The sequence below is a fragment of the Montipora foliosa genome, chromosome 8, assembly GCF_036669935.1.
Source record: "Montipora foliosa isolate CH-2021 chromosome 8, ASM3666993v2, whole genome shotgun sequence".
In the NCBI taxonomy this organism is placed as follows: Eukaryota; Metazoa; Cnidaria; class Anthozoa; order Scleractinia; family Acroporidae; genus Montipora; species Montipora foliosa.
This window is the reverse complement of record NC_090876.1, coordinates 47956896-47969395: the sequence shown is the minus strand read 5'-3', so window position 1 is coordinate 47969395 and position 12500 is coordinate 47956896. Positions and strand designations below refer to the sequence as shown.

At 36.8% G+C, this 12500-nt stretch overlaps 1 protein-coding gene across 1 annotated transcript in view; it reads right to left on the bottom strand.

The window, feature by feature from the left end:
* LOC138013369 (116 kDa U5 small nuclear ribonucleoprotein component-like) overlaps positions 1-12500 on the bottom strand; it is a 31808-nt gene that overhangs the window by 9405 nt on the left and 9903 nt on the right. Inside the window, exons 3-19 of the mRNA XM_068860421.1 lie at positions 11968-12018; positions 11309-11345; positions 11088-11166; positions 9522-9597; positions 8655-8720; positions 8285-8320; positions 6769-6859; positions 5710-5792; positions 4447-4521; positions 4247-4338; positions 3659-3786; positions 3456-3522; positions 2218-2308; positions 1722-1770; positions 1474-1560; positions 1129-1187; positions 1-50 (exon numbers count right to left, since the gene is read on the bottom strand). The exon at positions 1-50 is cut by the window's left edge and continues 19 nt beyond it. Of these exons, the coding sequence (XP_068716522.1) occupies positions 1-50; positions 1129-1187; positions 1474-1560; positions 1722-1770; positions 2218-2308; positions 3456-3522; positions 3659-3786; positions 4247-4338; positions 4447-4521; positions 5710-5792; positions 6769-6859; positions 8285-8320; positions 8655-8720; positions 9522-9597; positions 11088-11166; positions 11309-11345; positions 11968-12018 (1217 nt within the window). The remainder of the gene's footprint in view (positions 51-1128; positions 1188-1473; positions 1561-1721; positions 1771-2217; positions 2309-3455; positions 3523-3658; positions 3787-4246; positions 4339-4446; positions 4522-5709; positions 5793-6768; positions 6860-8284; positions 8321-8654; positions 8721-9521; positions 9598-11087; positions 11167-11308; positions 11346-11967; positions 12019-12500) is intronic.

The window sequence follows — 12500 nt, the reverse complement described above, 5'->3', positions numbered from 1 at the left end:
ATGAATTCCGCAACTTCAGTATCCAGTGGTCCCGTGTAAACATGTTCGACCTAAAAAAGCCAGAGGCATGAAATCTGATCCTGGCACTGCACAAGACCTTCATACAGTCTAGTACTGTCAGAGATGAACCGTCGGTGTCCTACATGCAGTTTCTTTAAGGTTATCAAAGTCAAAATTGTTCCTCTAGTTTTAAGTCTTGATGAAAATGCACATGTTTGCAGTGTCCGTAAGTCTTTCTATTCCTGATTTTAATTTGATTGTGTGCATATTTGTAATTATTTAATGAAACTTTTTTTTTTTCCTTTTAATACCATTATTGCTACTGATCACCAGCTTATACCAAGCAAATCTTTTGATTTGGCTTATCACTCTTTTATCAGTCTAGATAAAGATGGTATTTCTTAGTGAAGGTTCTAGCACCAGGCAATTATCCTGACTTTTTATTGCACAGTGTATTTTGTTTTTGCGGTCTCATTTGCTCAGACGCTTTTCAAACAGCCACACGAACCGAAAAGGCTGACAGAGATACATTTTGTAGACCTCAACATAAGCAAATTCGGGCCCTTTTTACGAAGAGTGTGTACATGTACGTCCTTTAACGTCACACGGGAGAAATAATACTTAATTTCGTACTCTCAAAAGCAATGAAACGTTCAGTTTGTAAGTCGCTTTAATACTGCATTCGCTATCAAGCGCGGTGCGAGTCAACAATTAAAAAAGTGATTTCAGAGAGGGAGATAGAGAGGAAAAAAAATAATAAGTTATTTACCAGCTAAGGGTTGGTCTGTATAGCGAAAAAATGTGACCTCCGTCTTGAAAAAGCTGCCCTCGGCCTGCGGCCTGTGGCCTGGTTTTTCCCTAGGTACTTCATGTATCCCCTCGCTATGCGGACCTCTCAGCTGGCAAGTATCATTTATTTTCAAAAAGCTACTATTCTGCAGTGCATTCAGTACCAAATTTTTCATATTATTTCAACTCTTCCAATCCTGAGACTTACTGTACAGAGTTTACTATGTCTAATGCCAGACGATTTTACTCAGCAATGGGGGACAAACGGGTGAAATGACATGGAATATAATTATTGTGGTATCCTATGGTATCTGAACATGTACAGTGTACTTTTCTTACCTTTGATTTTGCTGCAGATTTGGGAGACGGTATGTGTTTAACACACACATCTACAAACCCTAAAACAATTTAATGATTCAACAGCTTAACATAGCTCTGCTACAAATAAATGGAAGGGCAAAACAACATTCACTGAATGACTTTAAGACAATTTTTTCAATAATTCGTTAAACCTAGCCGTATGTTATATAAACAGCACCTACATGTAAAAATAATAACATTATGAGATGACTCATTGTACAGCAAGTTTAAGTGAGAAGATTTTTAATCACAAGAATACACCAATGTGTATTTGAAAGTGCTCTAGTAGTTACATTCACTGAAGATGTACTTTTCTTTACCTACCTGTAAAATCTCCAAAGAATCTCCGACAGACCAAACTAAGAAGAGGTCTGATATTCATCTGCATCTCAGACTTCGAAAGGTGAATACCTGAATGTAGCCATGAAAAGAATCATTAATTTGTCAACAACCTTGAATGTGGAACTTTTTTATATTGTATGTCCACAATGGTATACATGTATGTACATGTAAACAATTGTATTAATGAAATTATTGAAGGCAAAAAATATTATTATAATTCATGTACTAACCAAGCTCATCAAGAAGTTTAGGAAGACAGATATCTGCATCCCCTACAACCTGGAATTAATGTAAATGGACTTACTGTATTAAAAAGAAATTACTGCATGATACATGTAAGTGGTGGTTAATTTACGGTAATCTTCTTGAAGAACATAGGATGCCTGGGTTGTATGGTTTTTTTGTATGATTGAAAACACCACATAATATTTCATAAACTCAGTCTTGATTAACAGTTTTAATCAATAGGATGAAAAGGCCTGTTAAAGAAATTTGGTTTAACTATCCAGAGTGCAGCTCAAGACTACAGGTGTTGAACACAGGTACTGAACATCCCACACAAATACAAAATTAATGTATGCACATGCAGTATAAATTTATGCATACCTGACAACTTAATTTAGAACAAATAAATAAAGAGCAATAAACTAATATTAATTTTTCGGGTGGGTTCAAGGTTCACTTCTTTTGGATTTGAAAGGGACAAAATTCACAGTGATACATTACCTGTGAAAATATTTTGTACAAAGGTTCCAGGATAAACTCCACAAAGCTCCTTTGAGAGGTACTCAGAGGTGCCTTGCGAGTGAACTTCCGTCTAAGAGAAAGATAAAAATTTAATACATTGAGTTTTTGTTTTTACTTTGGAGAAAGTTTTGTCTTGGCCTGCTGGTTGTTTTCAAGCAGTATAAAATGGGGGTCACCAAGTTTGTTTACAGATGTGTGCATTTTAGTGAGCAAGAGTGAGGTGTTTTGGAATGATCTCCTGTTACTGCAGTGGCCTGTTGCATCATGGTGTTGGGTGCATTTTGAAGAGCAATGGTTGTTGTTTTGCATGGTGTTGTGGTATAGCTATTTGGTAATACAGTGTTTTACATGTAGAGTCAATGCTTTTGGTGGTGCACTTTTATAATATTTCATGATTTATTTTCTTAACCCTTTCACCCCTAAACCACCAATTTATTTACATAGTATTTTACTCTGTCTAATGCCAGACGATTTTACTCATCAATGGGGAACTCCCAGGAGTCAATGAGTTAATGAGCTGATCACCACTTAACACCAAATCTCTCTGGATTTGCTGATTGGTCTTCATCCATTTAAATGCATTTGCTGATTGGTCTTCATCCATTTAAATGCATTTGCTGATTGGTCTTCATCCATTTAAATGCATTTGCTGATTGGTCTTCATCCATTTAAATGCAATTTAAAAGAGTTACATGTAACAACTAAGAGCACCCATGTTGCTAATGGTCAGTGGTTGGTTCATACGCGCATGCACAGTAAAGTTACTGATGTTCCGTACAATGTACTCATGGAGTTTGTTCTCGCAGCATGAGTCCTGTCCTTCAGCCTGGCTTCTGGATAAATTATTTTTGGCATGAACCCTCTTCCCCCCCACCTTCCCCCTACTGTCATGTAGTTCAGTGCAACAGGCGCCTGTTTTTAAAATTCCTGGCACGGGGCTCATGGCTGGGCAGCATTGTGCCACCCATGGGGATGTTATTCTATCTTAGAGCTGGCTGCCAAAAGTGAAAGCCGCGCAATATCCCAGACACCCTTAGTTCTACTAAGCGATGCAGTTTTCAATCATTTAAAAAGGAGGACATACATGCAAACCAACATCCAATCCAATTGTGAAACAAAAACAATATTACTATCACAAATAAGTATAAAAATAAAATAAAATAATGAGCATCTACACATACAGTAGATCAAGAAAAATCTGGATTGAAAACACTCACGATTTAGAATTGAAGTACATATCACCCCAAAGTCGTTTGGCAAAGTCTTTTGGATCAATTCCACCACCTAAAAAGAAGAATTAATAACAGGAAAGACTGTTTAGTGTACTCACTACAAAGTACAGTATCTTTCACAAAAGTCAGCTAGAATCAATAACAATTGAATCAGAATCTTGAAGGTTTAACCATTTCACTTCTCTCACCAAAGGTGTCTACATAAAGAGATGCAAAAGAATAAAGAGTGAAGCAGCATCTGTATTGTGAACTGGCAAAGCACACATTCCCAAGGTAAGGCGACATGACATATTCATCATTGGCATCAGAGTACACACTGCAAAAATTAAAGTTAAACAATTTTGTTAACACTAATGGGACTTGCACTGGACCAAACGCATGATCTTGAAAATAGCCAGAACAATCGTGCATGTTACAGTCATGCATGTACAGTACGCTCCACAACCCCCTAACCCCATTGCTAGACCCCAAAGTAACAGCTGAACAGTCAAACATAAAACTTTTCACCCAATCACATGTTGAAGGAATTTACCTGATAACAGCCATCTTTCTCAATATTTCTATCCAACATTTCTATCCAGAATTAACTAAATCAAACTTTTTTTCTGATTAACAAAAGAATAATGACAGGTTTTCTTTTGCAAAGACAATACGGCCACATTTTGAACAAGAATTTTTGCTGTTTCTTGCTATTACTTCAAGACTAAAGGCACAAGTTATTAATTTAACAATCATTATGACAATCCAACCTTGAAATTAACCACTACATACTGTACCTCAAGAGTCCATTGACTTCATCGACTATGTGTTTTAGTTTGTAATAAGCATCTGTCGGTGGTAACTTTAGTTCCAAAATAAGTCGATCGATCTGACGTGCAAAACGAACAATGCATCCATGATTACCACAAATTTTGCTGATTTTAAAAATGTATATTAAAGAGAGAGATGTTACATTTCACAGTTCAAACTATGATACCTTGTTTATACAAATGGTCACAGCAACCTTTTCTTGAACGGCATGTTTGAGGAGTCTTTCTGTATTCAACATAACCTAGCAAAATTTTAAAGAAAGAGTTGCAAGGAGCTAGCAAGGAGATAATTTTCAGCAGGTGTAAAACTGTACAGTCTGTAGTCAATCAATGGAGGGCTGGATGTGTGACTGCTTTTTAAAATTCCCACTTGTTACGTTCTAGAGACAAATTATCATTCCCTGCCAATTGTACATGACTTGTACAAATGTAATTAAACCAGGCAAGGAATGGCACAACATAGCAAGGGTCCAATTACGATGCACAGGCTGGCACAATTACAACGCACTGTAGATGCCAGTTTTTGAGAAAATTAATAGGTTACCAGAGTAACCTGTCCAATGCTTGTTCAGGAAAGCCGATCTTTTAAAATGTTTTCAAGGTAACAAAAGCAAACTGACAGCAAAGTTTGTCGACTTAAATCCTCTCCATTCGTGAGATACAGAAGGAATTGTGACACCCAAAATGGCCATTAAAGTTTTGCAACTTTTGAGAAACCAGCTTCAGGCCTCTTCCAACTGTTCTGAGCACAAGACCACAATAACAGTACGGTTGGCCAGCCCAGAGGTGATATACCAATTGCCGTCTACCAATGTGCGCCCATTCAATTCCTGGATTATGCATCATACATGTCAGTAGATTGAAAGAAATTCAGTTTTGTTTCATTATTTTCTTCAAACCCAGCTTTAAGGGGCATTCCTCTAGCTATACCTTTTACTTGTACACTAGTCTCCGTAATACTGTACGTGTAAGCACTTCACTGAGCCCTTCATGCACTCAGTTAAATCTATTTACATGTACATTATATACATACAATACAATACAATAAATACTTAATTGACCGCTCCCCATAGGGGCTTTTCAGGGCCAATGAAACACAAAGAAACGACAGAACAGAATAACAACAACTGTTGAGAATCCCAACTGGCTGGAGGCAAACCAGTTGGCTATTTACAAGTGCAGCTGGGAAGTTGAACCAGGGAATACCAGGATCAAATTCAACGAGTGGTCAGAGCGGGTCTTGATCTCAAGGCAAGCGTTCTAACCACTGGGCCACACTGCCTGTACTGTAAGTTTGAGACATGTACTGAGACGTTTGATATTTTTATTGACTGTGTATTTTACACAATGTACACTGTACATGTAAATATCCAGCTCATGTAAAACAAGAGAGGAAAGCAATAAAACTCAAAACAGAACTAAGAACTCACGCCTTCTGATGCATCAATGAAAATCATCACACCATCACACATTCGCAGTGCTGCAGTAACTTCATCAGAGAAGTTCACATGTCCTACACAAAACATCAATTGGAATATTGGTAATTCAGGTATACAGAATGTATTTCTGAAAAATCAGAATAGTCAGTACATGTACTGTACAACTAATTGGAAATGAGTGTGCTGTATCAGACTTTCCAATTTCGGTGTGCAGGTCCTGCAGCTAGCTATATTAGAGCTCTGTAGTGCATAATTACATGTATTTTATCATAATTATATAACAGGCTACTGTACAATTACATGCATGTTTAACTCTATTTGTCTCCCAAAACCCTAAACTCAAGCGTTGAAGCTCAATCAGGGCTTGATTCTCAAAATCATCCCCTGGGGATCACGGATTAAGTTTCAAGTCGAGACTGTCAACTTACAACTGTACACGTACATGTATATTCAAACAGGATTGTAGCAAGAGCACTTTGTAAGTATTAAGATCAAGATTATATGATATAAAATAGAATTATTGACAAGGAAATCTACAAAGGTAATTATGAAAACCATTGAGTTGGGCTTGTAAGCTAAGTTGGTCCCTCCATAAGATTAGTGCCACACATGGTTATGATGGGTAACAGGTTGAGAAGATCTGCATTAACTAAGAACATTATTTCCTAAAAATGCTCGAAAACATAATAGACCACTTTCATAATGGAGACCACTTTTACATTCCTTTGTATTTATGTTAATTAGACTTACTTCCCTCATTTTGAAACAAATATTCTTATAAAATTTGCTAATCGCAGCGAGGCTAGAAAGGCTTATTAGCATTAAAACAAAAGACCAGTTTATTTGGCCGCCATTATGAAAGAGGCCTATTCTCTACTTTCGAATTCCCCATAATACACTTTGCATAAGCCATTGTTTTCAAATGCTCTTGGGAATATGCAATTTCCCCAAGAGCATTAGAAAACAATAGTTTATGCAAAATTTGGGGGGCAAACAAAGTGTATCATGGGGAATTCGAAAATAGAGAATAGGTCGTCTTGTCAAACCTACCTGGTGTATCAAAAGTATTGACCAAAAATGACTTTCCTTTGGTGTCAGGCAAAACAAGAGAGACTGGAACACTCTTTATGCTTAAACCTCGCTGAAAGAAAAACATGTAATTAAAACACTATTGTGTACTCAACAAAGGACAGTACCACTCAAAGATACATGTACTGTATAAATTATGCACACTGTACTGTATTTGCAAGTGAACTACCTGATCCATCTACGTAAAACTACACCTACTACATGTACATGCAGCTTACACTTGAAGCTTAACATGTTAAAAATTAATGGGTGAAATCGTGTTTGCATTTCACGTTGGATAACTTCAAATGTCGTTGGTTAGCCATTAAGGAATTCGATCATTAATTTTCTCCGTTGTGAGAAATGGGAATGTTCTATTTCCTTTGCGAAATACGCCGTTCGCATATTTTCCCTTGCATTTGCAATTTGCATAAACATTCGATTTTTTTTTTCTGCGTCGACCCTTTGTTCCATATTCTGTGCGTCCAAAACAAAACGAGCACGTCCAAGGACGCAATGATGCACTCTGGATATATCACTGCCATAGCATTTTTGATGCAATTAAACAATGATTTTGATCAGATGCATAGGACCTTGAAGAATCTAACTTGCAACTCTTTTCCTTGGAACAAAGCTGGGGATTTTTAGGACACCAATCTTATGCCCAAATATGGACAAAATAAGATTCAAAGTTAGTGCACAAGCGGGAAAATGTAGGAGCTACATTACATCCAAAATAATAAGGAAATTTTAAACTCACAAAACCCCAGCTTTGAACAAGAGTTAAATTAATGCTTCAAGGTCACAAGCTTCAGTCTGTTTTGATAAACTGCAGTATAATCAGGACTGTATTGTTTGCTTCTGCACAACATTCAGCAAAAAAGATTCATGTTTTCAGATTTTCACAATGCGCATTCTGTTGTTTGTGTTTCTGGTATACTGTAACTAAAGTTATCAAACAAAAAAATCCAAGTTAACTGAAAACAGCACCGGTGATGGACATACTGTACAGCTGCTACAGTACAGTATAAACGACAATCCCCTGCTCGCAGACTTTTCCTCTTGCAAACAAACAACATGCAAATATCACACACGTACTGTATGAATGCTGAACAATAAACAGATACGCTGTGGTGTGCAAAGACTTTTCTCCACCTTTAATTCTTACAAGGTTTTACTCAAAAGATTTACAGCTTTACAAATGAACTGTTAGTACATAGCGTACATTGTATTTTTTTTTTTCAATGGAAAGTAAGTTATTTTGCTTACATAATACAATGTAGGTACATAGAACATTCAACCACTGAATTCCCTATTGAATAGTTAGAAATTCTATTTAGCAAGAAATCTAATCCCTTTCGACCATAAATCCAGGCAAGCTGGTACATGATTATTATTATTTTTTAAATGGTGAATGGATAAAAAACCCTTTATCTGCCAATTCCTTCATCCTGTTAAATAAATATATGTACTACAAAACAATCTGTGCAACTCTCACCTCTTGCTCAGTGAACAATGTGTCAGCATAGCGAAGCTGGAAGTAAAAAAGGTCAAACAAGTTTTAACACTCGTCCATCATATACATGTACAGTATGACATGTACCTTGAGAAGTAAAGCACTAAATTAGCATTATTGTAAGAAAAACAATTGACCGAATTTGCAAAAATGGCCGCCAACAAATTATTCTTTTGTCTTTGTGTTAATTAGCCTAACTAGCCTAGTTCACACACATAAACTTGAAAGAATTTGGGCTGTAAAACGAGGCTAGTTAGACTAATTAACACAAAGACAAAAGAATAACTTGTTGGCGGCCATTTTTGCATTCGGTCAATTACAGTGAGAATTTGCAATGAAGTGAGTGACTTACATCTGTCCCTTCCTTTGCTTGAATGTCTGGGTGAGTTTGTTCAATTAGACAGTCTACAAAAACAGACTGTAAACATGACAAAAAATGTAAATTAACTTATTTATACTTTGACAGCATTCAACAAACAAAAAATTAATGTACTGAAGTACTGTAGCTGAAGTACTGAATCACAAGGGCACAGCATGAAGAGGTTGGGACAAAAGCATGTAACGTGCCACTTGCATGCACATTTGTACGATGTACAGTTCATTATAATATGACATGCAGATGAAACATCGGGTGGTAAAACCGTACCTCGGTTTTCTCAAGGGGTATTTATAATAAGTTTTAGGTGGTACTGTCATGTAAGTGAAAAGAAACCAAAAATTAATTTCCCAGTAATACCTGGCCACTCAGGTTTGAATTCTGCCTGTCAGGAAAGAGTTAAATGTAATGTTGAAATTTTATGCCAAAGGAAAGCAAAAAGTCTAAGTCAAAATAATTGAAGGCTAAAAAGCTTATGGAAAATGTTCTTTGATCAGAAGTAAACTGCCACTTAAATTTTCAGTAAATAAATCCAATTAAACAAACAAAATTTGAACAAATAGGCCCATACTTAGAGAAAAGGAGTAGAAAACCAGAATACAATCATGTACAATGTAACTGAAAGAAACTCTCTGTTTCAGATATACAGTGGGCCCACAAAATTAATGATTCTCACAAATGGGACATGGGTTAGACCCAGGTGACAGCGATATATAGTACACTGTACATGTACAAGTAGGAGGTGTGGTTGAAGACCAATATGCCAGGCTGACTTGCTGCAAGTTACAAATGTAACCGCAAAACAATAAACAATATGCAGTGGGTCGTGTACAGTTACTGTACCTTTCCAGTGTGCAAATGCCCAGCCAGTGCCACATTTCTTATCAGCTCAGGGTTGTCCATCAAATCAGCCAAATACCTGTGAAAACAATTGAGTAAAGGTATGGAATTATCAGTACCAGTCAAAGGTACAATAAGTTGACAGTCCCTCAAAGCTCAATCCGCAATACTCAATTCTCAATCCTTGATTCCCAAAAACTTCAAAGATTGAGGCTCGAGTCAAATTTCGAGGCATTCAAGGACTTTCAAGAAATTATCGAAAGCTTTCGAGAAATTGAAATTGAAATGCTTCCTTTTAGGGAGGCCTCGTGGTCCAGTGGTTAGGATGTTGGGTTTGCACGCAGTTGCCCTGGGTTCAAATCCCATTCCAGCTTCTGGCTTGGATTTGTTTTCAATTGTCCCGGATTCAACTCTACCACGCTTTGTAAATAGCCAACTGGCTGCCTCCTGCCAGTTGGGGTTCTTAATCATGTTTCTTTCAAATTGTTAAAAAGTGGGGTGCCTGTGAACTAGCTTGATAGCTTAGTGCACTTCCACCATAAACAAAGCATTTACATTTTTACATTAATTTTTACTCTCGGGTAGAGAAAACAAAGGACTTAACGCATGATTAATTTTTCACACTTCTTGGAGCTTCGTCACTTCAGGTCTATATTTCGCGTTTTGTCTTAATGAAGGTTTACATCATTCTTTGCATTTGTTAGAACTCAGATGAGACATTTAAATAAGTCTCTTTGTTCAATGCCTTCTGAATTACTGTCAAAGCAAAGGTTGAGCAAAATAAAAGCACAATACAATTATTACTAAATTGCTTCACTCAAGATGTCATTTTTTTGGAGTCAACCTTCATGTGAAAGTGGAATCCAATTCATGACACACACAACTTTCCCATTCATTCCAAACTTGCATTAAGGCTTTGTTTCTGAACAACCTGATTTGTATAATGGTGCACTTTGGTGTGATTTCTTCATCTCTCCTTTTAGTGCTTCTTTTCATAATTCCGAAGAAGCGTGGACTATAGAATGTTTTCACACATCACAGCGGCCATGTTGGTGTTCCAAAGCAAGGCAATGGCGGCCAGGATGGTGTACCAAACCAATCCTCCAGGAATTGAACTCTAGTTTCATGCAATTACATGTACCAGTACTTTCTTTTGTTTCAGTTATCCAATATGGCTGTGGGTCACGCAAGTGAAAATGCTCCAAAGAAGCTCACAGCGTCTGTCCACGATTCCTTATCACCAACATCAACCAAACTTCTTAACAACTTATCAAAGATATTTTCTTTATTGACACCTTCTACATGGGGCAAAATAAACATTAACTTTTACTTTGCTTTTACACACCGGTAATCAAGTGAATAAAATTATCATGCACTGTGCAGTGTACTGTACTGCAGTTAATACTGGACTTATTCTATGTACAGCTGGTCATGCAAAAAGTTATTACATGAATATTCAATGTACAGTCTTCCCAGAACCTCATCAATGTTTTGCACTGACTGTATCATTCCTACTCATGTATTTTCACTCTTGATCACTCGGTAATAATAGTTTATAACTGTACATACTCAACATCGTAATTTGTTGCTGGCAAATCCTGTTCAGCATGAAAGAACTTCTTATTTGCCACAGGTTTAATGATGGGTTCTAAAGAATAGATCAGCAGAGTCATTGTCATTGTGAGATATTCAGTCCTAAATGCAAATGAATATTTTCCAAAATTTTCAATGAGAAAAACTGCAAAACAGTAAAATTAATTTGTATTAATTTTGTGCTCAAAATAACAAACCAGTTAATGGCTGTGTGTCTTCTTCCTGCACTATAGTCTAAAACAAATCAATACATGCAAATAAATGTAGGTTGGGTTTTATAATTGACATTAATAATTATTACGATGTCCTGTGTTTGAATTCAAAAATGCGGAGATATATTTCGAAATTTAAGTTATTGACAAGCCAGCCTTAGTCTATTCTCTTTGATGTGAGGGATACCCTCTTGAACCCTCAATAGTGAGAAACAATGACAGCTATGGGGACAACAACGCCAAAAAGCAGTAATATTATTGGTTGAAAGAACCAAAATGATTGTGCTGCACGTGCGGCATGCATTTTTGAACATTTCTCTCCCGTACACATCAAAACTACTACATGAAATGACCAAATTTAACGTTTGGACGAACAACTACATGGACAAACTACAGTGAGTCCTTCAGTCTCACTCTTAAACTTTAAATCCATCTGCACCAATCCAGTTTCAGGACACTTTGCCCATATTGTATAATTAATATAAACAAGATGTCCAGAATAATCATGAAGTACTTAGAATGGCTCAAACTTATATTTTGAAGTGACGCTTTGGACGCCGCAGCCATCGTGGTTTCTTAAACTTCCTAATTTGAAAGGATAACACCTCAATTACCAGGTTTTTATGAAATTACCGCTTCCTCACCTCCACCTCTGGACCAAAAACTTCCTCTGCGGTAGGATAATACTTTTTATCCTGTAAACCAACAATACAAAGCCACAGATGTTTTGAGGCTTAATCAAAAATTAATTTGAAGTCTGTAACTGTAACTTAAAAAACAGTGATAATATAACTGTAATAATCAGGGATACATGTAGATCTAGGGTTTTAGAACCTTTAGCAAACAGATTCAGCCATTTTGAAATTCTGTTAGCCACTGACTAATAGCCGAGCGTGAAGCACGAGGCGTAGCCAACAGGCCAGGGTTCGGGGCTGCCTAATACACCAATGAAATGATTTGTCTTAACATCATAGTAGACTATCTGTTTGTATACATTCAAACAGGAAGTGAAATAACTCAAACCGTCTGCTTACAGTCAATAAGGTTTGAACTCTTGATTTATTACTTTTCGCCAAAAATTTTAGTATAAGTTACGAACTTTTTATATTCGCCATATTGGAGGACTGCATGTAGTAGTCATATGCGAATTGACGAGCGTGCAGAGCAGTCCCTGATA